The sequence below is a fragment of the Carcharhinus amblyrhynchos genome, chromosome 4, assembly GCF_965287045.1.
Source record: "Carcharhinus amblyrhynchos chromosome 4, sCarAmb.v2.hapA, whole genome shotgun sequence".
Lineage (NCBI taxonomy): Eukaryota > Metazoa > Chordata > Chondrichthyes > Carcharhiniformes > Carcharhinidae > Carcharhinus > Carcharhinus amblyrhynchos.
In genome coordinates, this window is record NC_137327.1 from 21,302,387 (window position 1) to 21,327,558 (window position 25,172).

The 25,172-nt window shown below is 42.3% G+C and overlaps 1 protein-coding gene across 5 annotated transcripts in view; it reads left to right on the top strand.

The window, feature by feature from the left end:
• LOC145341822 (uncharacterized) overlaps positions 1–25,172 on the top strand; it is a 707,529-nt gene that overhangs the window by 165,266 nt on the left and 517,091 nt on the right. For all 5 annotated transcript variants that reach the window (XM_080186786.1, XM_080186791.1, XM_080186787.1 and 2 more), the window contains exon 4: positions 210–332. In XM_080186786.1, coding sequence (XP_080042912.1) covers positions 210–332 — 123 coding nt within the window. The remainder of the gene's footprint in view (positions 1–209; positions 333–25,172) is intronic.

Here is a 25,172-nt window from a genome sequence, read left to right on the forward strand (position 1 = left end):
GTAGAAGTTGATTGTAATTGAAGCAGTTGTACTTTTTTCTTCCGCCAAGCAAGAATTTTAATTTTTTCTTGTCACAAATTCATATGTTAAAATGCTTTGAAAAGTCTCTGATTGTGAACATTATTGTTTCAGATGCACAAGTTTCAGATTTCTCATTTGATTACAATGTTCAAAATCTATTTACGATTTTCTTTTTTCTTTTTCTGTAGGATTTGAGAATTAAGCTTGGGTCTTCTGAGGATGAACTGCTGAAGTTACAAGGAGAGAACACAAATCTGAAGACAGAAATCTGCAATCTGAGGATGACACCCGAATGGGTCAGAACAGAACAGGTGCTCTATTGCAAATAATTCTTTCTGCAACCGTTCAGTTTTATAACCCGAGCTTTCCACACGTGGCTGGAATTTTCCAGCCCCTCTCACCAGCACAATCTTCTGATCCCACCAAAGTCAACAGACTTGTAAATGGCTAGTCACATCCTCCATGGGGAAACCTGCTGCAGTGGGTGTATCAGATTTATTATGAGGTTAGAATTCTAAACAAGAACATAATGTTCTTTTACTAGCACTAACTGCTTGCGGTACAGGTCCTATATTTCACTTATTGTGAACTTTCATGAAGACAATAAGCAGAGTATGTAAAACGACAAGATACTGTCACTGAATTAGTGCTTTCTGAGGTGGAGTCTGGGTGCATTTCCTGCAATCCAGCCTTCGTCCCTTACCTCACTTATTACTGTAAAAGTATTAAATCTCATGAAGCATCCCTTGTTAATCTGTTTGTGTTATATTTTTAAAATCTTGCCAAATTTTCACACTGTTAATAGTGATGCTTTTGGTGTTACGCATGCTTTAGATGTTTGGAATGAACGCATTATTACACAAGGTAAATATTTGTACTTTATAAACCAAAACAATAATCTATCATATATTTTGATTACTGTAAACCTCTAGGAAAATTCAGTTTTGTTTTGTGTGGAAATAAATTAAGTTTAGCTATTGTATCATTCATATCAGTGCTCTTAGTCACAATAAAACAATTTACAATTTTTTCAAACTTACAGGATACAAACATTTAGGGGACATGTATTTTCCTTCAGAGATGAGAAACAGAAGCCAGATTTGGTTTTTTGCATCAGAAATGCATCTCCAATGGGAAACTGACTGAATTTTGGATTTTCTTGGAGTTAAACCTTAATTAATGTGAAATCAGGTTTCCAGTCCAACCAAAGCTGGAGGGGGGCAGGTTTGGAGGCAAAGACAGCAATCAGTGAGGCTGCTGTTTGTTCTGAGGGAGAGGGTTGTGCCAAAGCATGCCACTGCACCACAAAGATCCTAGATGGCACAGGGAGCCAAAGGCTTGGCATCCATGAGGGAGAGGAGGGAAGACATTTTCCTGTAGGGTGACAATGAAGATGCCACCTTGTCATCCAGCTGGGACACGCACCTTTTGATCAGAATCATCTCTCTCTCTGCTCCAACTTTCTGTTCCATCTTCTCCCCTATGACCTGTCTTCTTCCAGAGTCTCACCATCTTCTAGATGATCATAGAATCACCACTGTGGCCAACAACACGGTGACACACAACCCCCACTGTGGCTAAAGCCCTGCAGGGCACTACTTGACCACTCCAGGGACCGGATCCTGAGCTTATGATGCCCCATCGATTGTGTTGTTCACATTGTCACAGATGACATCCAACTTCTACATGATGTGCCGGTGTGTAGCCATCTGCAAATTGCCACAGAAGTCTGCAACACTGAGAGCACAAATGCTGATGACCATCTGGCTAGAGAATCATCATTTCCTTTTAGCACTAGTTTTCAGTCATCTACAGATCTTTCTGCCTCCGCCAATTGATCCCACCCCTTCTTCAAGGCCCTTGTCCCTCTCCTGGCTTCCGATGCCTGACTTTCTGGCACACTTCCTGGTGCTCAGGTGGAGACAAACAGCCTTGGCCACTCCTCTGATGCTAAATGATGCTAGGAGGTTGATGAACTCCTGAAGATTTACTTCCCTTTTTACCATTTCTTCCATCAACTCCCTGTTCTGCTGCTGCACATTTAAGTAGTATGACCACAAAATTATATGGTCTGAGGTCATGCCTGCTATCTTCCAGGATATGAAAGAACCTCATTTGCATTGGGGCTGGCCAAAACCAAAATGCACAGAGAATTGGGATAGACAGATTATACCAGAGTAGGAAATAATAGAATATAAGGTGGGATCAGAGTAAAGAGGAAATGTAGTAAGGACTAAATTAGGGTTTCTGTGTATGAATGTAAATGTGTGAGTGTGGGAAATGAAATTGGGGAGCTACAGGCACCGATATCTATGTGGAAGTTTGATGTTGTGACAGTCATGGAGACCTGCTCAAAGATGGGCAAGACTGAATACTAAATATTGCAGAATACAAGGTGTTCAGGAAAGATACACAAGGAATGATAGCAGGAGGAGGAGCGAATTGGCCAGATGGTAAACTACAAAAGGCTGTATTGATTAAGGAGAATATTGAAATTCTGGAGATGGAGAATGTCCCTGAGGAGGCAAAGATGGACCCCATCTTCTCCAAAGATGGATGAAATAAAAAGGGTCGAGTTCTTCAAGTTTTTAGGTGATCACCAACAACCTGTCCTTGTCCCCCCATGCCGGTACTATAATTAAGAAAGCCCACCAATGCCTCTACTTTCTCAGAAGATTAAGGAAATTTGGCATGTCAGCTACGACTCACACCATCTTTTACAGATGCACCTTAGGAAGCATTCTTTTTGGTTGTATCACAGCTTGTTATGGCTCCTGCTCGGCCCAAAACCGCAAGAAACTACAAAAGTTCATGAACGTAGTCCAATCCATCACACAAACCAGCCTCCCATTGACTCTTCCTACACTTCCCGCTGCCTCGGGAAAGCAGCCACCATAATTAAGGACTCCACACATCCAAACGTCCTCTCTTCCACCTTCTTGCATTGGTAAAAAGATACAAAAATCCAAGGTCATGGACCAACCGACACAAGGACAGCTTCTTTCCCTGTTGCCGTCAGATTTTTGAATGGACCTTCCTGCATTAAGTTGATCTTTCTTGACACCCTAGCTATGGCTGTAACACTATATTCTGTACTCTGTCATTTCCTTCTCTATGAACAGTATGGTTTTTCCATATAGCACGCAAAAAACAATACTTTTCACTGTATACAAATACACGTGACAATAAATCAAACCATGGGGTCCACACTATGTCATTGTCCATGTGAATGCTAGTGAAGGCTTAAATTCCAGAAGTCGCAGTTCTTGGCAGCAAGTTTGGATCTTCCCCGCCCCTCACTGGTAACACCATCAGGTTCACACCCATAACAGGATATTGCCAGAAATTGATCCCTCCCCCATCATATATTGACACCATGCTGATGTGATGTCCCATCGGCACGGTTTACAACAGATTCACACAGATATGGATGCTAGCGAGGGCTTAAATTCACACAGTTGTGAACCTGTCATGGGTTCTCCCCAGGGGGCATAAAGGTAAGTGTAGCCTCCGGGGAAACGGACATGGCATAACAATAGCATGGCAATGCCTCTGGCACTTCCCCTTGCCACAGGTTGGCAATCCCAGGTTGGCAGCATGCCCATGACAACCTGGCAGAGCCAATCTTGCAGTGTTAACCTGTGCCAAGGGACGAACCCCAGTCCCCAGCGGCAGCCTCATGTGGGGGGTGGGGGTTTGGTTTGGGGCTTTAATTAAGATGTAATGGTGGCTGGGAGTGGATGGAATAGCCGACTCTGTGTGTGTGCGTGCATGCCAATGATCAGGGAGGTGGAGATCAATGATTGTGGAGCTGGGGGAGGAAAGGTTGATGTTTGCGAACATTCTGCCATTCTTTGGTAATATTTGTCCCTTTTTGTCTCGAGCTAGAAGCAACAAAAGTACCATTACACGGCTTGGTGCATTCTAAAGTCCACCAACTAGTGAGAATGATGTAAAGCAACATATTTTCCAGGAAATTACAGAGTTTAAGAATTATGGAGTAGTTATAGTAAGCGACTTTCCCCTAATATAGGAGGCATGTAAGGAAAATATTTTTTACCCAGAGGGTGGTGACGGTCTGGAGTGTGCTGCCTGGGAGGATGTTGGACATGATTTGCCTCACATCCTTTTAAAAAGTACCTACGTGAGCACTGGGCACAGCATAGCATTCAGTGCTGGTAAATGGGATTAGGTGGGAGGTGAGATGCTTCATATGAGTCAATGTAGACTCAATGGGCTGAAAGGCCTCTTCTGCACTATGATTATATGACTGAGATGGTAATGGTGTCAAGGGCAACAATGGGCAGAGTGTGTTCAGTGATCATTGTGTCGCAAGGTTTAGTTCGTTTATGGGAAAGGACAAGGAGCAATGGTTAACTTAGAGAGAGCAAACTTCAGTAGATGAGAACTGATCTGGCCCAAATAAATTGGAATCATAGATTGGCAGGCAAAGCTATTGTTACATAATGGTCTGCTTTTGAAAACACGATAGTTTGGGAACACTCAAGGTACATTCCCCTGAGGAGGAATGTTAGGGCAAAGAAATCCCAAATTGTCTGGATAACAAAGAGATAGACCATAAGGTGAAGCTGAGAAAGAGTGCATATGACAGATACCAGGTGAGTAATACACTTGAGAACTAGGCTGAATATAGAAAGTTCAGAGGGAAGTGAAAAAAAGAGCAAAATAAGTGTACCAGAAGGGACTAGCAGCTTACATAAAAGGAAATCCTACTGTCTTTTATAGACCCAAGCAGTAAAATGGTGATAAAAGGAGGAGTGAGGTTGGGTCGAGACCCAAAAGGGAATTTAAGCAAGGGGTTATGTTCTGAATGAGTATTTCACATCTGCCTTTATCAAGAATAAAGATGCTCCCCAAGTCATAGTGGAAGGTACCTGATACACTTGATGGGCTAAAAAAAAGGAGAAAGTATTAGATAAGTGGCTTCATTTAAAATTGATAAGTCACCAGGACTGGGTGCATCAAGGACACTGAAGGAAGTAATCATGAAAATTGCTATCCATTAATTTCCAGCTCTGCTTTGATTCAGGGGTGGTACCAAAGCCCTGGGATAATGGAAGGTAGGATTGATGAGCATAATATGATTTATGTGGTGGACATGGACTTCCAAAATGTATGAAGTTATACATAACATATATATATGTTATACATATAGTACATATTATACATATAGTTTTGGGCGCCGCACCTGCGCAAAGATATTTTGGCCTTGGAGGGAGTGCAGAGGAGGTTTACTAGGCTGATACCGGAGTTGAGGGGGTTGAGCTATGAGGAGAGGCTGAATAAACTGGGCTTGTACTCATTAGAGTTTAGAAGAATGAGGGGAGATCTCATTGAGACGTATAAGATGATGAATGGGATGGATAGGATAGAGGTGGAAAGACTCTTCCCGCTCAAAAAAGATAGTAGGACTAGGGGGTACAGCCTCAAGATAAAAGGGGGGCGGTTTAGAACGGAGTTGAGGAGGAACTTCTTCACTCAAAGGGTGGTGAATCTCTGGAATTCTCTGCCCGTTGAAGTGGTGGAGGCTGCCTCGCTAAATATTTTTAAGACGCGGGTTGATGGGTTTTTGATAGGAGAGGGGATTAAGGGTTATGGGGAGAGGGCGGGAAAGTGGAACTGAGCAGCGACAGATCAGCCATGATCTTATTGAATGGCGGGGCAGGCTCGAAGGGCTGGATGGCCTACTCCTGCTCCTATTTCTTATGTTCTTATGTTCTTATAACAGGCTTGTGAGAAAATTTCAAACCCACGTAAAAGGGCCAGAGCAACATGTATGCAAAATTGATCCAGTGACGGGAATCAGAGAGTAATGGCCAATGGTTGTTCCATCAGTTCACCTACCAACATTTAACAACATCTTGTCTGATTTTCAGTGCTGATGTGATGCCAAATACATAAGCCATTTGTCCCAAAAATTGACTGATTGAATCAAACAGCATATTCCGGCAGTAATTTGTAATAGGCATAGACGGTCCTCAACCAGCCCATGCCCAACACAGAACAAGATATCTACTGTTAGACATAATTCTTTGATTGTGTAGCACTTACTGAACAACCCTGTGTGTAGTAACAGTGATACTAACAAGCAGTTTATCGGTCAAACTTGTAAAGTGGCTAATTTGCACTTGCTAGAAGCAACATATATCCATACACAGGGACCTGCTCTCTGCAAAAGTCATGCACCTTCTTTTGGATTACTTGGGAGATTGGGGAACTTAAAATTTCCCATTTCTTTCTCCATGGCACTGACTCAGCCAATCAGTTAGTACCCCTTTCTTCTTAAATTGTTGTGATGGTTTAAAATGTACCTTCTTACATTTGCCCTGATGAGTACGAGACATAGGATGGAATTATCCTAAAAATAATTCTAACTGTCACAAAAGTCTGAAAACTGCAGTGCTTCATTCCAGTTTTTTTCAGCAAGCTACCCCTTGCAATTTTTCCACACTTTCATTTTTTTGGCGACAGGAAATTTCATGCTGGTGGAAGATAGGTTGGGGGGGAGGGGTGCGGTGCTGGGTTCACCGGGGAAGCTGGTTGCAAACTGCTAGGTGTGCACCCTGATCTCCCACATAGTGTGTGCAAGTGGGATGTCTCTCAATTTTAATTATGTTAAAATGTATTTAAATATATTAAAATCAGATTTGTGCCCTTTATGGGCATAAACCTGATTACATCGCTGGAGAAGAGTGGTGAAAATCAAATCTCACTGGCGATATTCACGATTTTTGAGTTTCAGCAGATCTTGAGCCTCCACTGCTATTTCATGCAGTGAGAGCCCTTTAAGTGTACCCTCACCTCTTGTCTTTCCATTGATTTTTGGGTCATTCACAAACTTGGCAATCGTACATTCACTTCCCTTGTCCAAGTCATTAATATACATTGTAAATTATTATGGCCCCCACATTAATCCTTGTGGATTCCACTAGTTAAAGTTTGCTATCCTGAAACTACTCCCTTATCCCAACTGTTGGTGTTGCTGCTGCTGCTCCTCTTGTTCCTCATCTGAAGTCCAACTGCATAAGTGGCTCCCATGCTGAGCAAAGGCAAAAATCTCCAAGGTAACACAGAAGTCCTCCACTGTCTTGGAAATCACTTCCAATCCAGGGAAAGCACACTCTTAGAATAAATCATGTGAACAAAAATCTTCATTTAGGCAAGAAAACATATGTCAAATCTCAGAACTTAAAGCCTTTCTTGCCTGCCAATTGCTCAAGGTTGTCAGTTCCCACCATCTTTGCACCTTCTTTTCCCTGGTGAATACCAGGAAACCCCAGAACCTGTGTGCTCTGGGGTAAAGGCAGAATCCTAGATTGAAATTGCATATAATTGCCAGAAAACAAGTTTAAATCTCAGATCCAGCTCCTCCATGGGGGTGTCCTGCGCACTAAAGAACATGTTCAGGATAAAAGTGGAAATCGGTGTGTTCCTGTTGGCTTCTCAACATGCTGGCAGTTTCAGGGACCCACAAAGAAATCCACCAGATTAAAATTTCTGCCATTAGCCTGCTTCTCTCTTCATAGGTACCGCTGAGTACTTACAGCATTTAGGACAGGATTTTCTAGCTGCGTCAAAATCCCCGTGGTGGGTAGGATGAGGAAACTCCCCCCTTTATGTTTTCATAACACCTTATTATACTTTAGATGCTGTAGTTAATTTGATTGTCAATCTTACATTCTTTTTCACTGTGCTTTGTTATCTTGCGTTGTGAAAGTTGAACATTGTTTTTGTAACTTTTTTGTGCTCTTCAGTATACCCCCCAGGAAATGTATAACAAATTGAGAACATCAAAGCTTTAATTGAAAAATCCAGTTTTGTCATGATACTAAGAGTCTTTAATGACAATTTAAGTCTAGTGTTATTTTGAGAGGCCTAAACTTGTTTACTGAGTGCTTCACTAAGAATGATGCAGTAATGCATCAGTAGTCCCTTAAATATTGCAAGCATCCTTTTCTTCTCCTTCATTTTTAAAGAGCAATCCAAAGTTGCTCATTTAGGAAACAGTCTTGGAATTAGTCAATTGCAGTCATGTTTACATTAATTACATTAGATAGTTATTCAAGTCAGGCTATTGCCAGGAAATAATGCTTAACAGCAATTAATCTAGCATTCTAAGTATTGCAGAGCATGGATAAGTGTGCTTCTTTGTGATATGGAAGACTGCAAGATCATTGCATGCCAATTTCCAAAAACACAGAGAAGTAGATTTTAACAGGAATACTGAGTTATTAAGGCCCCAAGCTCAAGAACCACATGGAAGTTCTGAAAGAAGCAACTTTCACAGCAAGACTTTTATATTTGAAATCAGAACACCACCTGGGTTTGATGGAAATAACATCAAAGTAGGCAAAGACTGGTCACTGATTGACGGTATTCCAAGAGAATGGCTCTTGGCATGAATTAAGTACTGGTTCAGAGTTCTAAATAAATGTTTGTCTTTGAAGGGAGAGAGACATAAGAGCATGCGTGACCTGAGGATTTCTTCCATTCCAAGGACCAAAAGAGAATCCCTGCTCTTCTTGGCCCCAAGAAAGCAGATTAAAAAATACTTAGTTTGCCACTCTATTTTATCCTACCAGGTATGAAATGGACTTCCGTCATATTGTCACAAAAACTTTACAGACCTGATGATGTAATTGGGTGGCAACTTTTCGATTTAAATTAGGCCACCACGTGCCTGCCGAAGGAGCCTCAGCTGATTTTAACATGGCAGACAAAAGGCCACATTGGTTAAGATTGATCCCATACTGCCTAATAACCTATGTAGAATTTTTAACCTAACTACTTCCAATTTGACAAACTTAGAGCAGCATCTTTAAATCTAGTGATGATGCATTGTAATATCAGACATGAACTAATTTGACAATAAAAATTGTTCTTTGTTAGTGACAAATACTCTCAGGTCAATGAAGCCTTTTTTGATGCAAAAGTCCCAGAAAATTTGAAGTGACTCCTGCTGATACTGCAGTTTCTACCTTGCTTTAAAATCAATGGCAATTATGAGTTTGCTTCATTAGTGATCACCTCTGCCACTTAGATTGGTGCTAGTGGGTCTTTTAATTTAAACATCTAATATTAATTCACCTCTCTTATTTTTATCTCACTGTGAGTTGAACATCTAATTAAATAACACTTATAAACTCAAGTGAAAAAATCATTGATTCTTAAGTTATAGAGTCATAGAATCAGAGTCATTCAGGCAATGGAGGAGGCCATTCAACCCATTGATCCTCTCTGTGGAGACATCCAGTCAGTTCCATTTCCCAGCTCTATATCTGTAACTCATCAAGTCTTTTTCCCCCAAAAGTTTCCATCCAATTTCCTTTTGAAATCACTAATTGTCTTCATTTTGACCATTCAGGTAGGCACTGTGTTCTAGGCCATTACCACACATTGTGTAAAAACATTGTTCCTCACATCCCGTCCTGAATCTCTTTCCTTAAACCTTAATTTGGTATCTGTCAGCCCTTGTAAGATCAGCTGGAACAACAACAACAGCTTATAAAAACAAAAAAAGCTAGAAAATTCAACAGGTCAACCAGCATCTGTAGTGCGAAAGATTAACATGTCAGGTCATGATGGCCTTTCATCAGAAACTTTCATGTTCAGATAAAGGGTCATCAAGCTGAAACATTAATCTGATTAATTTGATATTTAACCTTGGGAACATCATTTCCAAACAATAAATCTCATCATCAGGTCTCTACACCTGAATAATCCCCCTACCACTCCCCATAAGAAAGTCCATTCACTTTGGCATGAAGGCAGACCAGCATGAATCACGACTGGTCTCCCAAGGTGCGCATCTAGGAGCAGGTTACTACCCAGGTGATTGCATTGGGAGGGGATCCTGGTTAACATTTGTGCACTGAGGTGGCTTAAAAATTGTGCCACAATCTTCAAAAAACTAAGTTGATGGCAGGGCAATCTCTATAAGAACCTATCCTGCCAACGTGATGTTGTCTAACCCTCCCCTTACCATTTTTCTTTTGCTAAATTTAGGACGATATGGCAAAGAAAACCTTCCTTTGCTGCTGGCAATTCCAATGCCACCTTTCCTACCTGCTATCATCCTTGCAATATTTGGGAAAATTACTCCTTCAGTTTCTCTCCTGTTTCTGCTGTCTGATGTGCTGATATTCTCCAGCATTTTTAGTTCCTATTTTGGATTTCCAATATCCATAGTTTCTGGCTTTTGTGACTACTTAAATTTATCGGCTGGGATTCTCAGTAACAGCTGGATGCTGGTCATGAGTCTCTGAGGTGCTTTTTTTTAGCGAAATCAGCTCTGCGCTGGAAAACGGTGTGGAGATAATTATCAGATGGAAATTAACATTTCCATATGATTAGCAGGCCTGCAACCATATTCTCCGGGCCTCTCACTTCCCCCAACACTGCGCCAGTGGGGTTTACAACTGTTCCCCACTAATGGGAAGCAGGCATCCCACTCTGTTGGTAGTGACAGAGGCCAATGAGGCTCCCCGGGAGGTTGGGGGCAAGGTGAGGGTGTCCCTTGAGCAGTGGCAGCCTGGCACCCTGGCACTGCCCAAGGGACACACTGGCACTTCACTGGACACCTTGGCCCTGCCCACTGGGTGGTGGTGCCACAGAGGGATGGGTCATATAGTGGTGGGGCCTATGGGGGGTGATCAATGATGGGGAGACTCACTGTCACTCTGCAGATAGGATTGGTGGAGGGGGTTAGAGGGAGGGAGGGATGACAGTGATCAGAGCTGGCCATTGAAGGTGGGGGGGGTTGTCAGGGCTGGCCCGGGGGGAGATCCGGGTTAGCTTGTGTTTAGTGGGGGAGAGATTAGGGCTGTCCAAAAGGGTGTCCGGTAGACCAGCAATCAGGGCGGGGAGAGGCACAGGGAAAATCAGCAATCGGGGTGTTCAGGGACAACAATCAGGGAAGCCAGTGATCCGAAGGCTGCCGATTGGTGGGGTGGGGGGGCGGGGGGGGGGGGGGGGGGGGGGGGTGCAGTGCACATGCACCAATCTCCCCACCACAGATCAGTGTATGTGCAATGGCCTGCCCAACACGCTGATGCTGGTCTCTCAGGCAGGCTGAGGCGCTGCTCTACTTCTAAGCGTGAATCACTCTAAGGCACTCTGCACTGCACAGAGTGTCAGCGATCCAGTAAGTACGCCCAAAAAACATGCAGGAAATTCTCCCGCTTCCCCACCCATTGGGCACTTAGTTTTATTTTGGGAGAATCCCGGCCATAGTGTTTCTTTAAGAAAGTTTTTTTATTGAAAGTTTTACATTTTACCCACAATGCAACATATCCCCAAAATCTAGTATGGTACAGAGTTACCATTATTCCACATAAATGTATGGAAAAGACGAGCAAATTTTCATACAAATGGTACATTGCAATCGTTGCAGTCGGCATCTGCTCTTGTGTGGATAATGAAAGAATACCAGAAAGATTCTCAGGATAACAGAATAAAGCCATGAGCCCACAGCCCCATGGTGCATGCCCTCTTCCACCAGATAATGAGCAGAGCTACACAATATATGGGGCCCCTTATGGGATAATATGCAACCAGCTGGGGCCTAACTCAACATCCCACAACTTCTGAGCAAGGATTCATACACCTTGCCTAGACTTGCAGCACAACAAATCTCTTTCCACTCCAGCCATCTTAGAGGCACCAACCAGGCTTCTCATCACTGAAACCATTTTTCACTAAGGAAATCTGACTGACAAGGAGAAGAATAATCATCAGGACATCAATCCCCAGGATATTTTGGGGAGATAGACAACTCTTTTCCTCCCAATTAGATAAGGGAAACCCTGTAGGATTAACCAAAACAAATCAGAGTCTAAATCGGCACCCCAAAACCTGGATAAAGAAAGGAAACATCGAAGAGAGAGAAGCATCAGGACTATCCCATAGATGCTATTCATTATCTTTGTGAACACACTTTTGCAGGAAGAATGCCAGAAACAACCCCATGTGAAACAGGCCACTGACCCTGAGGGGAGGCAGAACCTCAAGAAGATGGTCAAATCGGGAGGCTCCATTTAAATCCACTTGGAAGAGGCAATGTACTCTTCCAACAACCTAATCTCCAACCAATGACTCGAACAACACTCAACTAAAGCAATCAAACTTGTACTCAGGCCCTGCATCCAACAGGATACTACATCCATGGAGAGAGAATACTGCGAATGTCTTGAGTTTGAATGACCCTTCATCAGAGCATTGCTCTGCTCTGACAAAGAGGTCATCCAGACTCTAAACATTAGCTTCATTCTCTCTCCACAAATGCTGTCAGATCTGCCAAGATTTTCCAGCGTTTTTTTGTTTTTGTTTCAGATTCCAGCAACCACAGTATTTTGCCTTTATCTTAGGATACTAGATCCTGAGGGGGACCAAATATCAAGAAGAAGAGCAGTCCAGAAGCCGCAAAAGGGAACATCTCGGGGGAGGGCAAGCTATTCCCTTGCCCAACATATCCTCTACCTAGTCCAGATAAGCACAGCCACTACGCCCTATCTACTCAATGACACACCAGAATAGGGACCAACATGTCAAAAATACTCTGTTTACTCTTATACAAAGTGAATTGCCTCTGCCTAGGCACCCCAAGGTATGCATCAATGACATTCGACGCATTTACCCTCATCAGAGAAACTCTAACAATAGGATAATATGCCTGTGGTACATTCCATGAGCCAAGTAATCAAGTAACCATTGTCACTATTTGGGCAGTCAAGTCAAAATAGAAGACCAACCTAACCAACAGCGCTTCAAGATTTTAGGTGCCCAACTCACCAACAACCTGTCTTGGTCCCTGCATGCCAACACTATAGTTAAGAAAGCCCACTAACATCTCTACTTTCTCAGAAGGCTAAGAAAATTTGGCATGTCAGTTATGATTCTCACCAACCTTTACAGATACACCATAGAAAGCATTCTTTCAAGTTGTATCACAGCTTAGTATGGCTCCTGCTGTGTCCAAGAGACCACAAAGGGCTGTGAATGAAGCCCAGCCCATCACGCAAACCAGCCCTCCATCCACTGACTCCATCTATACTTCCCACTGTCTCGGAAAAGCAGCCAGCATAATTAAGGACCCCAAGCAGCCCAGACATACTCTCTTCCACATTGTATCTTTTTCCTGACAGAAGAAAGTCTGAGGTCACTTACCAACTGTCTCAAGAACAGCTTCTTTCCTGCTGCCATCAGACATTTCAGTGGACCTACCTTGCATTAAGTTGATCTTTCTCTGCACCCTAGCTATGATTGTAACACTACATTCTGTACTCTCTCCTTTCCTTCTCTATAAATGGTATGCTTTGTCTGTTTAGCATGGCAGAAACAATACTTTTTACTGTATACTAATACATGTGACAATCATAAATCAAATCAAATCATGGCTGGATTGTTGGTGCCCCAACTCCACCTTCCCAGCCTGACACGATCTCCAACCCCCACTGACCCAATCTTTGGCCTCCCTCCTTCCCCCACCAATCCCTATGCAGAATGGCAGCGGGACCCCCCATGATCACCCCTAGGCCTCACTCCCAACAGGCCCCATCCCTGTGCCACACACCTATATGCCCCACCATCTTGGCACTCCCCATGCCTGATGGACAGTGCCAAAGACACATACACTGCCAGTGTGCCAATGCCAGGGAGCATTACCCCCTGCCACCCGGCCCTCTTGGAGGGGCCCCAATTGCTCCCCCTTCACTGCAGCAGGGTCGAGCCGCTAGTTCCCCACAAGTGGGGAGCTACGCTGAACTCTGATAGAATGAACCATTCTGGCAGGGGGAAGGACAGGCTGAAATCTCCAGGCCCGCTAATCATATTTGAAATATATTTTAATAAGTACTTAAATTATTTCCATGCCCCTGGCTGATTTCCAGTGAGGAGCTGATGCTGCTGTAAGTCCAGTGCTGGGCGATGCTATCACGGTGAGAATGCATGAGCAAGTCCTGTGCATCGTCTGCCACAAGATTCTCCCAGCCAGCTGCAGGATGCGAGAATTGCAGCCCAAGAATCAATATTCTGTTTACTAGTGATCTGTTTTAAATATAAGCAAAGAAAATAAAACATTTCAAATATTACACCACGGAAGGCACAATTCTGTTTGATCCAGAGACAAAAAACAATGTACCAACAAACCTCATTCCAAAGACATAAAATAGGGCCAATACCTAAAGTTTCAGCTTTAATTGATTTCAGTCATTAATATACTCTTTTGTGATCTTTCCTGGAAACATGACCATGTTTCGTAGATATTCTTAGTGTTCTATCCTGCTGTCTCCTCCATAAATCCCGGAACTGCTCTTACTATTTACAGCTCCCTGACCAACATTAACAACGAAATGATCAAATGTTTCCTTTAGCTAAGTGTTTGCAAAATCAGTGAGGCTACATGGGCTCATTGGTTTCTGTAAACACCCACATGTTATTGGCTACCGTTGCATTTCCTTCTTGTCAGTTACTTCAGCCTTTGCCTAGTTGCATGGAAACCCATCTTATTGCCTGAACTGAAGAAAGCTACTTGACCTTATCCAATGTGGTATCTGCATTTTCTTTTTGTTAAACCTTCTATCCATTTGAGGATGGACATGTAATACATCCACTTGATTACATTATGCACCCATTCATTAATGGGTAGATGAAGGTGTATGCGGGAACTGCATCATGCAGCAGGAACTCCCATTTTTTTGCACTTAATGACAGATTGTGGGAGTCACTGGGGGAGACTATCACTCAAGCTTTGCCAAGAGCAGCAATGGCATTTCAAAATGGTGAAGTTCCAAGTTTCTTGACTATAATTTTCTATGAAAGAATTTTTTTTTAATGACTTTTATTTGGCAAAGCCATGTGGTCTGCTGAACACTACTACACATTTACTTATTTCCCACATCTGAGGTGAGTTCCCCAGTTGTGTTTGTAATGCTTCAGGTACCTATCCATTCTTTTCAAATGAGATAATTCTGTAATTTATTATGAAGTCACAGGTGCAGCAGACAAGCAGGCAGATGCTTTGTCTCAACCCATCTGGGCTCCGCTCTCAAAAAGCATCCTTTGGTCCTGTGTTTTTTTCTGGTGAAAGCAAGATTGTATGTGGATTTCTTGATTGCACAAGCTCCTTTGAGCAATATTATTAATTAAAATTGCCTCCCAAGCAAAAATTAAAGTTAGTTGAGGCTATTTATTTTAGCCTGGAAAATTATATCTCATGAATAAGTCTGCAATTCTTTCATCACATTTGATGCAAATAACATTTGAATGCACAATTATAGGATAGAACTGTACAGAATGAGACCATTCGGCTATAAAGTCTATGCCAACGTTTTCAAGGAGCAATTTATTAGCCTCAATTTTCCCCAGATCCCTGCATTTTTTTTCCTTCAAGAATTTATTCAATTCCCTTTTAAAGGGTTTTATTGAATCTGTATCCATCACCTTATCTGGCACAGCATTCCAAATCCTAACCACTCATAGCATTATAGAATCCCTACTGTGAAGAAGGAGGCCATTTGGTCCATCAAGTCTGCACCAACCACAATCCCACCCAGGTCCTATCCCCATAACCCCACTTATTTACCCCTGATATTAATGAACAATTTAGCATGGCCAATCAACCTAATCCACACATCTTTGGACTGTGGGAGGAAACCAGAGCACCCGGAGGAAATCCACGCAGACAGGGGGAGAACGTGCAAACTTCATGCAGACAGTGACCCAAGGCCAGAATTGAACCTGGGGCCTTGGCGCTGTAAAGCAGCATTGTTAACCACTGTGCCATCGTGCTGCCACTCATTATGGAAAAATATTTTCATTGTGTTGCCTTTGGTTCTTCTACCAATTCCCTTGGATCTGTGTCTCCTGGTTATTGACCCTATACAGTAAGAGGTCTGACAACACCAGGTTTACCCAGCATCTCCACATATTGACCCTATAGCCATTGGACGTGATTTCTATCTATTTGCTCTATCTAAAGCCTTCATGATTTTAAAGATCTCTATCCAATGTCCTTTTAGCTTTTACTGCTCTAAGGAGACCAGTTTCTTCAAGTTATCCATGTAATTAATCCCTCATCCCTGGAACATTCAAATCCATTTATTCTGTACCCTTTCTTCAGCCATAACATATTTTCTAATGGATAATGCCCATGCCCAGAATTGGATATGATACTCTAGCTGGGCCAAATTAGTGTTTTGTATATGTTTAGCATAACTTCCTGTCTTTCGTTGCCTTTGACACTGCTGGTAAAACTCAGGATCTCATATACTTTATTAACATTTTGTTAACCTGTCTTGCCACCTTCTGAGATTTGTGCACAAATACCTCCAGGTCTCTCTGTTAAGGTTGTACCATTTGCTTCACACTTTTCTGTATTGAATTTCATCTCCCATGTGTTCACCAATTCCACCAGCCTGTCCATGGCCTCTTGAACTTCGACTATTTTCTTCATTGTTAATACTGCAATTTTTGAAATTGTGCCTTTTACTCACAAACACAAGTCATTAATATATATCATAAACTGTAATAATCCTTGTATATTTTCTGGGATCTTTACTGTATAGCTTCCTCCATATAGTTGATGATGTTGAATTGAATGAGATTTAGACATGACCTGCTGTCAGCTTTAGTCTAGGGTCTCAGACATGAAGGAAATTACTGCTGGAACTATTGGCACCACTGAGCTGGTGCTGCTAATGGGTATGTGGGCCTGGGGCGCTGCTACCAACAATAGGATTTGGAGGGTAAGGACAGCTACAGCTAGCAGCATATCTGAAGGACCAAGATTAAGCACACATTTTCCTTCTTCTTGTGGTTTGTCTGTAGAATTTAGCAGTTGAGCTTAATTCTCCTCCCATTCTTCCTGCTAAGTACTTTGCTCATGTAGGAAAATTAGGAATAGCAGTAGGTCATTCAATTATTTGCTCCTCCATTAAAGTTAAATCATGTCTGGTCTTTACCTTAAATTCATCTTCCTGCTTTTGTTCCAAATTCCCTTTATACTCTTAACAAAGAAAATTTTTAATCTGAAAGTTCCAATTGCCCTGTCATCCACAGCTGTTTGGGAGTGAGGGTTCCAAATTTCTATAGTTCTTTATGTGAAAAGTGCTTTTGCCCCTAAGTGGCCTAGATTTCACTTTAAGATGATGTACTTTTATTTTTGAATCCCCTGCCAGAAGAAATCATTTCTCCGTAACTACCCTAACAGCTTTTAAGATTTTAAACACTTGATAAGATCATCCCGATCTGTTTTATTCAAAGAAACAAAAACTAAGTTTTATGGAGCATCATTTGTCCTCATCACCCTGGATTTTTGATTCATGGGGAAATCACAGCTTATTCAGTTATATCTGTACATTGGATATCTACCAATATTTGTATTTTCACCCTCCTTTCTTGACCATGTGTGCTAAAGTAATTCATACGTTCTTATTGCCTGATAACATTTATGAATGAAGATCAAATATGAAACTTGTTTTGTTCATGAGTTTAAGGCTGTGCTTTGTAATCCATTACATTGCACATTGTTACCAATCACACCGATGTTATCTGCAAGGGTGTCTCAACGTTTCAGACCAGTTTGTCGTGGTGTAGATTATTCGTTTTGCAATGATGTGAGGAGTCATGTGAAATCACCCGTGAAGCGGCACAGTCATAGTGTACCAATTACTAAAGGCTATTTATTAAATGAAAGATCAGATAAATACACACAAACAGGACTATAATTCTATAAGACACATAAACGCTGGTGTAATACACATATACGCAGTTTTATCTAGAGATTATCCTTTCTATCAATCTATATTCCTGAAAGCTGAACTCAGAAAAACTTCCCCATTCTCCAAACCACAACTATCTTAAATAAATCTATAAGTTAAATTCAGCTTATAGTTACTATACAATATCAGGAGGATGTAAAACTAGCCTTCCACTGAGCTGTTGAATTGACTTTCCAATGAGATGTTAAACCAGCCTTTCTGCATCTGCAGGAGTTGACAATGATAGCCCTGGCTCTCTTTGATTCCTTTCACCGTATGTTGGGTTATCTATTTCTCCAATATTCCAGACTCTCACAAATTAGCATCTGTATGCCTCCCTTGCTGTTTCAGTCATGTCAGTAAACTGCTTCCTGATGATAGGGCCATTTGCATCTTATCCAGATGTCTGCTAATTTTGTTACTGGGACAGGACGCAACACATCAGTTCCTTTGAATGTGGACTGATGCTGCTATTAGGCAGATTCTCCCTTGTTATTAGGTAGATTACATCCCATCGTTCCCTTCATTAATTCTGAGTCTTGTTGTTATTAGGCAAATCCATGATATGCATCCCTAACTCCCACTTCATGCTTGGACACCTTTTTTGTCATTTGGTAGTTTAGTCTTAAAAATGTGTAACACTTAGACTTCAGCAAACATGAAAAAATGTTGTGTTCTCTTTCTGCCATTTAGCACTAAGATCAAAATGCTCAGGAATCATTGGCTTTAGTAGACATAAAATATTTACTGATGGCAGCACTACCGTTTTATACCACTTCAGCCCCATCCACCACCTTTTATTTTCACACCCTCCATCACTAATGTACAGTGGTAGCAATAGGTACCATCTACAGCAACTTAGAAAAGCTCCTTTGACAGCACTTTCCAAACCTGCAATCTCTACCATTGTGATAGCATGGCCCCTTTAAGGAGTGTTCCTTCGCAGTCCACGTGACCAGGCCAGTGATAATGGAGTGTGAGTATGTAAACCTGGACCAATTGGGAGAGAGGGTGATAATTAATGTGGCGGGAGGGCTTCAGTTGGAGTCAGGGCATCATTTGGAGTAGTCCTGTATTGTGCTGTTAAACCCTTTGTTGTATATAGTTCTTCTTCTTCTTATCCATAAATCTTCAGTTAGTTTTTACCACATTGAACCACCTCGAGTTATTACACTAGCAAGAAGGAAGAATCAGATTAGTTGTTGAAAGCCCACAGTATAGAGTTAGAGTGGAGGAGAGTGATCACTTGAAACCACAGTGGGAGAAAGTAAAGACTCCATCTTAGGATGTCATCATTTAGGAAGATAGAACCATTTGACCCCAGGATCGAGAGTTGAGGCAGTACATTGAGAAGCTGCTGTATTTTTTCATGGCAAACGAAATATCAGCTGTGGCAAAACAAAAGGTGATACTGCTCACAGTCTGTGGCCCACAGATTTACAGCCAGATGAGAAGTTTGACATCACCCGAAGTTCTGGACACAAAAACTTTCAACCAGTTAGTCAACTTAGTTAAGTTCACTATAAGCCCCGACATTGCATAATCATGCAAAGATAATCATTTCATTCTGCAGTTAGAGAGCCAGGAGAGACAACCTCCAGTTTCGTGGTGGGACTTTGACAACTGACTGTGCACTGCAAGTTCAGGCTTTTGTTGGGAGACATGTTGAGGGACCGTTTAGTATGTGGGACCAATAACCCCAACACACCCAAAAGAAACTGCTTGCTGAAAACAATAGATATGGCTCAAACTGCTGTGTGTTGAGCAACGTGTGCTGAATGAGGTGAACCTTTTGTGGCGGGAAATGGCTGCTGCTCGGAATAACTTGAATGAGAACACATCGGAGCTATGCAGACGCTACGACAACGGATGAATGAACATCGCTCGACAATCACCAGGCAAGACTGTTCCCTTCCTGTAGGCGAACACTTCAGTGGTCACAGGCATTCAGCCTCTGACCTTCGGGTAAGCATTCTCCAAGGCGGCCTTTACGACACACGACAGTGCAGAGTCACTGAACAGAGACTGATAGCCAAGTTCCGCACACATGAGGACGGTCTCAACAGGGATCTTGGGTTCATGTCGCACTATCTGTAACCCCCGTGACTTGCCTGGGTTTGCAAAACCTCACTTACTGTACTGTCCGGAGACAATACACATCTCTGTAACCTGTGATCAGTGCTCCTTCCACTCACATTGTCAGCCACTTCAGGTCTTGAACAGCAGGTTAGGTGTAAGGATTCGCATTCTAATCAGTAATCTCTAAACTGTCTGTGCTTTATATGCTCTGTCTGAGGCCAGAACTCTCCATTCACCTGACGAAGGGGCTAACCCCAAAAGCTTGTGAGTCTATTATCAAATAAATTGGTTGGACTAAAACCTGGTGTTGTCAGACTTTTTACTGAGTCATTCAGCACCAGAGTCTGGGGTATGTTTTTGGTCGGGGGGAGACCATCCCCAAGAGACACGCCAGTACAAAAATTTTATCTGCTTCATATGTAAAAAGAAGTGTTGCCTGCAAGTAAGGTGTAGAACAAAGCAGAATAGTCCTAAGTAAAAAAGAAGTGATTGGTATAATCCCTGTAAGTAAGCTGGCGAAGAACCAAAAGAGGGATCTGAGGTTTACACATTGAATCAAGCCCAACTCAGCAAGGTACCACCTATAGAGTTAGTCCTAATGGTAAACGGCTACCCCCTGAAGATGGAGGTTGACACCTGTACAGTGGCCACTGTCATCCGGGAAAGACATTTGAGCATCTCCAGAAAGGACGAGAGCACTTAAGTCTTATCCATTCTGAGGTGACCTTGGCAACATATACTGGAGACACATGAAGAACATCAGGGACAACCTCTTTGCCGGTATCATACAGGATTCAATCTGCTTCACTGCCCATCATGCTGATTGAAGGATGGAGGCTCAGTCTCATTGAGCGGGACTGGTTAAAACAAATAAAACTGGATTTGCTCAAAATATTTAAGGTCCGCGCCGGAGGATTCCAGGAACTCATGTGTAAATATTAGAAAGTGTTCCAGAGGGAACTTGGTCGGATAAAAGGGGTTAAAGCTAAAATTTACTTGAACCCCGAGTCTACCTCCCGGTTTTTCTGAGTTTGCCCTGTACCATCAGAAAGTCAAGGATGAACCAAAAAGACTGGAAGACATGGGCATCATCAAGCCAGTACAGTTTTCAGAATGGGGTGTGCCCAATGTCTCTCTCCTGAAACCTGACCATACCATGAGAATTGGAGGGGACTATAAAGTGACGATGAACAGAGAAGTCCACAACCTCTATACTAAGTTAGCAAGGGGCCTCAAGTACAATAAGCTAGACCTAAATCAGGCTTATTAGCAACTAGAACTGGAAGAGGACTCCAGAACGTTTGTTACAGTAAATACCCACGAGAGGTAATGTCAGTACACCAGATTGCCGTTGGTGTCTTGTCAGCCTATGCCATTTTTCAGTGCTCAATGGAGTGCCTGCTACAGGGAATTCCCAAAGTGGTGGTATACTTGGATGATGTCCTAATTGCAGTGTGTCTCCTGAAGACCATGCTTCAAACCTGGAAGAAGTCCTTAAAAGGTTTAATAAGGAAGCCAGCATACAGTTGAAGCAGGAGAAATGTGTTTTCCAAGCTGAAGAGGTTACATACCTCGGGTTCAAAGTGGTTGCAAAGGAGTTGCATTCTCAAAGGTAACGTGAAAGCCACTAAAGGAATGCCAAAGCTGCGGAATGTGACAGAACTGAAATCTTAGGAATGGCCAATGGCTGTGGAATATTTCTGCCAAATATATCAACAATTCTGTTCCCCCCTCCCGCATCAGCTTTTAAAAAAAATCATCAGCATTGGAAGTGGGGAGACATGCAAGCAGAAGCTTTGTAAAGATCAGACAGGCTTTACAATTGTTGATACTTCTCATACACTTTGACCCAAGCAAGCCAACAGTAGTTGTGATGCTGCACCATATGGAGTTGGAGCATTTCTGTCCCGTAGAATGGCAGATGGGGTGACCATGCCAAGTGGATTTGCTTTAAGGACTTTGTCCGACGTTGAGGAAATGTACTCATAAATCAATAAAGAAAGCCTAGCAATCATCTAAGCAGTGAAGAAATTTCATCAATACATCTATGGTTGGCTTTTTACTATTGTGTCAGACCATTAGCCATTGTTAGGCCTTTTCCAAAAGGATAGGGCAGTGCCACTTCTTGCTTTGGCTAGAGGTAGAAATGAGCTGTGCTTCTAGCAGCACACTGTTATACCTTTCAGCATAGGCAAGGAACACAGATTTCAAATGTGGATTCATTGATCCCCTACACTCCATACTGACACTGCCTGTTCCACAGGAAACAATAGTGGCTGTGCATTTTTTGGACACTTTACCTGTTTCAGCAGCTCACATTAAAGCGTAGACAGATCTGGAACCATTGTTAGCAAAGGTCAAGAAAATGGTACTGACAAGATGGCACTTCGACAAGACAGAGCAAATGAAATGATATTTGGAATACAGGGATAGGAAAACCTGCAAAGATGGAGTGCCATTGTGGAGGGCCCTTGTCATTGTACCATCACCAGGGCAACGACTCCTGCTCCAAGAGTTACATGATGCCCATCCTGGCCAGAGCAAAATGAAAGCATTGGCCAGAAGTTATGTCTGACATTGACATGAGACATTAAACAGATAGTTGGGCAGTGTGAAAGTTGTCAGCAAGTATTATTGCCACCAGTGAACATGGGAATGGCTGTTTGTCTGTAGTTGGGGCATCATGTAGAATTTGCTGGGCTTTTTTTGGAGCACATATTCCTGATCTGCCCATTCCAAGCTCACGTGATCCACCACATCCACTATTGAGAAACTGAGGCAGATCTTTGCAATCCATCGCCTTCCCAAAGTTTTGGTATTGGACAACAGAACAGCGTTCACAGCAGATGGATTTCAGACTTTTGTCAAATCTAATGGCATTCGTCATGATAGATTAGCCCCCTACAATTCTGCCTCAGATGGGCTTGAGGAGCAAGCCATGCAGACATTCAAAGCTTCAATGAAAAAGCAGTCTCATAGGCTGTTGCCATTGTGATTGGCAAGTGTTTTGCTGTCTTACAATGAGTTGGCACCTGAGTACTTGTTTGGACTTGGTGTTTCCAAAGTGGTCGGGGAGGGTGAAGACTAGGCAAGCCTCTCAGAAAGAGTATTACAACTTTCAGAGAGGGGACAGATTGTTTAATGTGGGGTACCTCATGTTAGCACAGAGGTTTGGTGGCGGACCTGTCTGGGTGCCAGGGAGAGTTGTAGAGAAAACAGGGCTAGTCTCATATGTAGTGGAGGCACAGGCCTGTCGAGTTATGAAGCATGTTAACCACTAACACAAGAGCGTGGAGCCAATTCCAGGTGATGAGCAAGTGTGCCCCACATCAAGTTTGTATCAATAAAACAGTTCCATGTCCATGGTGGGGCCAAGGCAGCTTTTAGCTTTGATGGCTGAGGCAGAAGATGGGGCTGGCAAAGGCCTAGTTCCAGATGTGAGTAGCACGCCCACTCCATCAGTGGATCCTGTGCTTTCTGCTGCTGAAGAACCTCTGACAGGTTGCAATGTTCCACAAGATTCCAGACCAGCTGACGTTATGAACTGTTTTCCATTGGTGTCCCTTCTATAATATTGTTGTTTCTCTGTCTTTGTACTAACTGTTTTTCTTTTTGTTTTATCACAGGTAGTCCATAAGTGAGGAGGGGGGGTGCGGAGTGTAGTGGCATGGCCTCTTCAAGGGGTGGTCTTTTGTGGGCCGTGTGACCAGGCTGAAGCCAATGAGGTGCTTGTGATCAAATCTGGGCCAATCCCAGGGCTGGAGGGTTTCAGTTGAAGTCAGGGTGTTGTTAGGATAGACCTGCATTGTTATGCTGTTAAGCCCTTTGTTGTTTCTTGTTCTTCTTATCAATAAATCCTTAGGTTTTGCCACAACCAGTCACCTCGAGTTATTGCAACCACCTAGAAAGACAAGGTCAGCAGATGCATTGCAACAGCACCACCTGCAAATTCCTCTCCAATTCACATACCGTCTTTGACTTGGAACTAGATCGCCATTCCTTTACAGTCGCTGGGTCAAAATCTGGAACTCTCTTCTTAGTAGCACTGTGGGTGTCCCTAGAACACATAGACTTCAACAGTTTAAGAAGGCAGAGTACCATCACCTCCTTAAAGGCAATTAGGGACGAGCAATAAACGCTAGCTTAGCCAGTGAAGCCATGTCATGAAATAATTTTTAAAAAATACTGATGTTAGAAGCAGTTTGTTGTCAAAAGACCACTTTTCTTCATGTCTGTCATGTACTTATTCAAATGCTAAATGCTTAAAGACCTTGGGAAAAGCAACACCAACAATCACACTTTAAACATATCATTCTTCTTGATACCAGAGATATGCATGTGCTGCGCAAGATTCCTCTTTACCAAGTTGTTCTTCAAGTAACCTGCACAGTGATACTACATAAATAGGAAAATCAAATTAATGAATGCATTCAAAAATGTGATTACATATTACATATGGGGTTAGGAGTAAGTATTTTTAGGTTCCCTTAAATGAAGTCCCATCTATGACTTGAGGTTTATCGTCAAGTTTCAATCTATTGTCCTTCAAGAAGTCACACCTGTTATGAAATTATGGTGAAATTCTGAAATTGGGTTAGTATGTAGAGTAGAAAGCCTTTCATCCGACTCCAAAGCTGAAATTTCTGGGGGATTCTATGTTTTATAAAATTTTATTTATATTTAACATCCATAAAGAGTAGACCAATTCCACTTGCTGTTCTTTGTGGATGTAAAAAATCCCTTAGAACCTACCACTTAACAAGGAGAAGCATTATTGACCAGAGTTAAATACATGGCTGTTGATTGACCTACTACAGATAACATTTTTTTGTACACACAAAAGTGTCTTTGGTGTCAGCTTTTTTGAAATTTGATATTGCTTCATTTTCAGAAATCAACACTTATTTAAAAGGGAAATTCTTCTCATGCAATGATGTCGAAATTTTGGTGCATCAAACAGCACGGGAAAGCTGATTGGTATACCATTGGCTGGCAGGAGACTTGTTCTTTATCCCTTTCTAGAGAACTTTTGTTCATTCTTGTCAGCTGAATTATTTTAACCATGAAGTATTGAGTGAATACTTATAAAAAGAGAAAAACTGCCGCTCTGAAAATACACATCAAATCAGTCAGCACTCATAAAGAGACAAGTTCAAGTTTACGTTACAACAGTTCTTCTTAAATTATCGTATTTAACAAACAGTTAAAAATGGTAACTTGTTTTTTTCCTGTTTTACTGGATATTGACTGATCTCTGTGCTTCCAGCATTTTTAGTTTATTAATTGAATACCAAA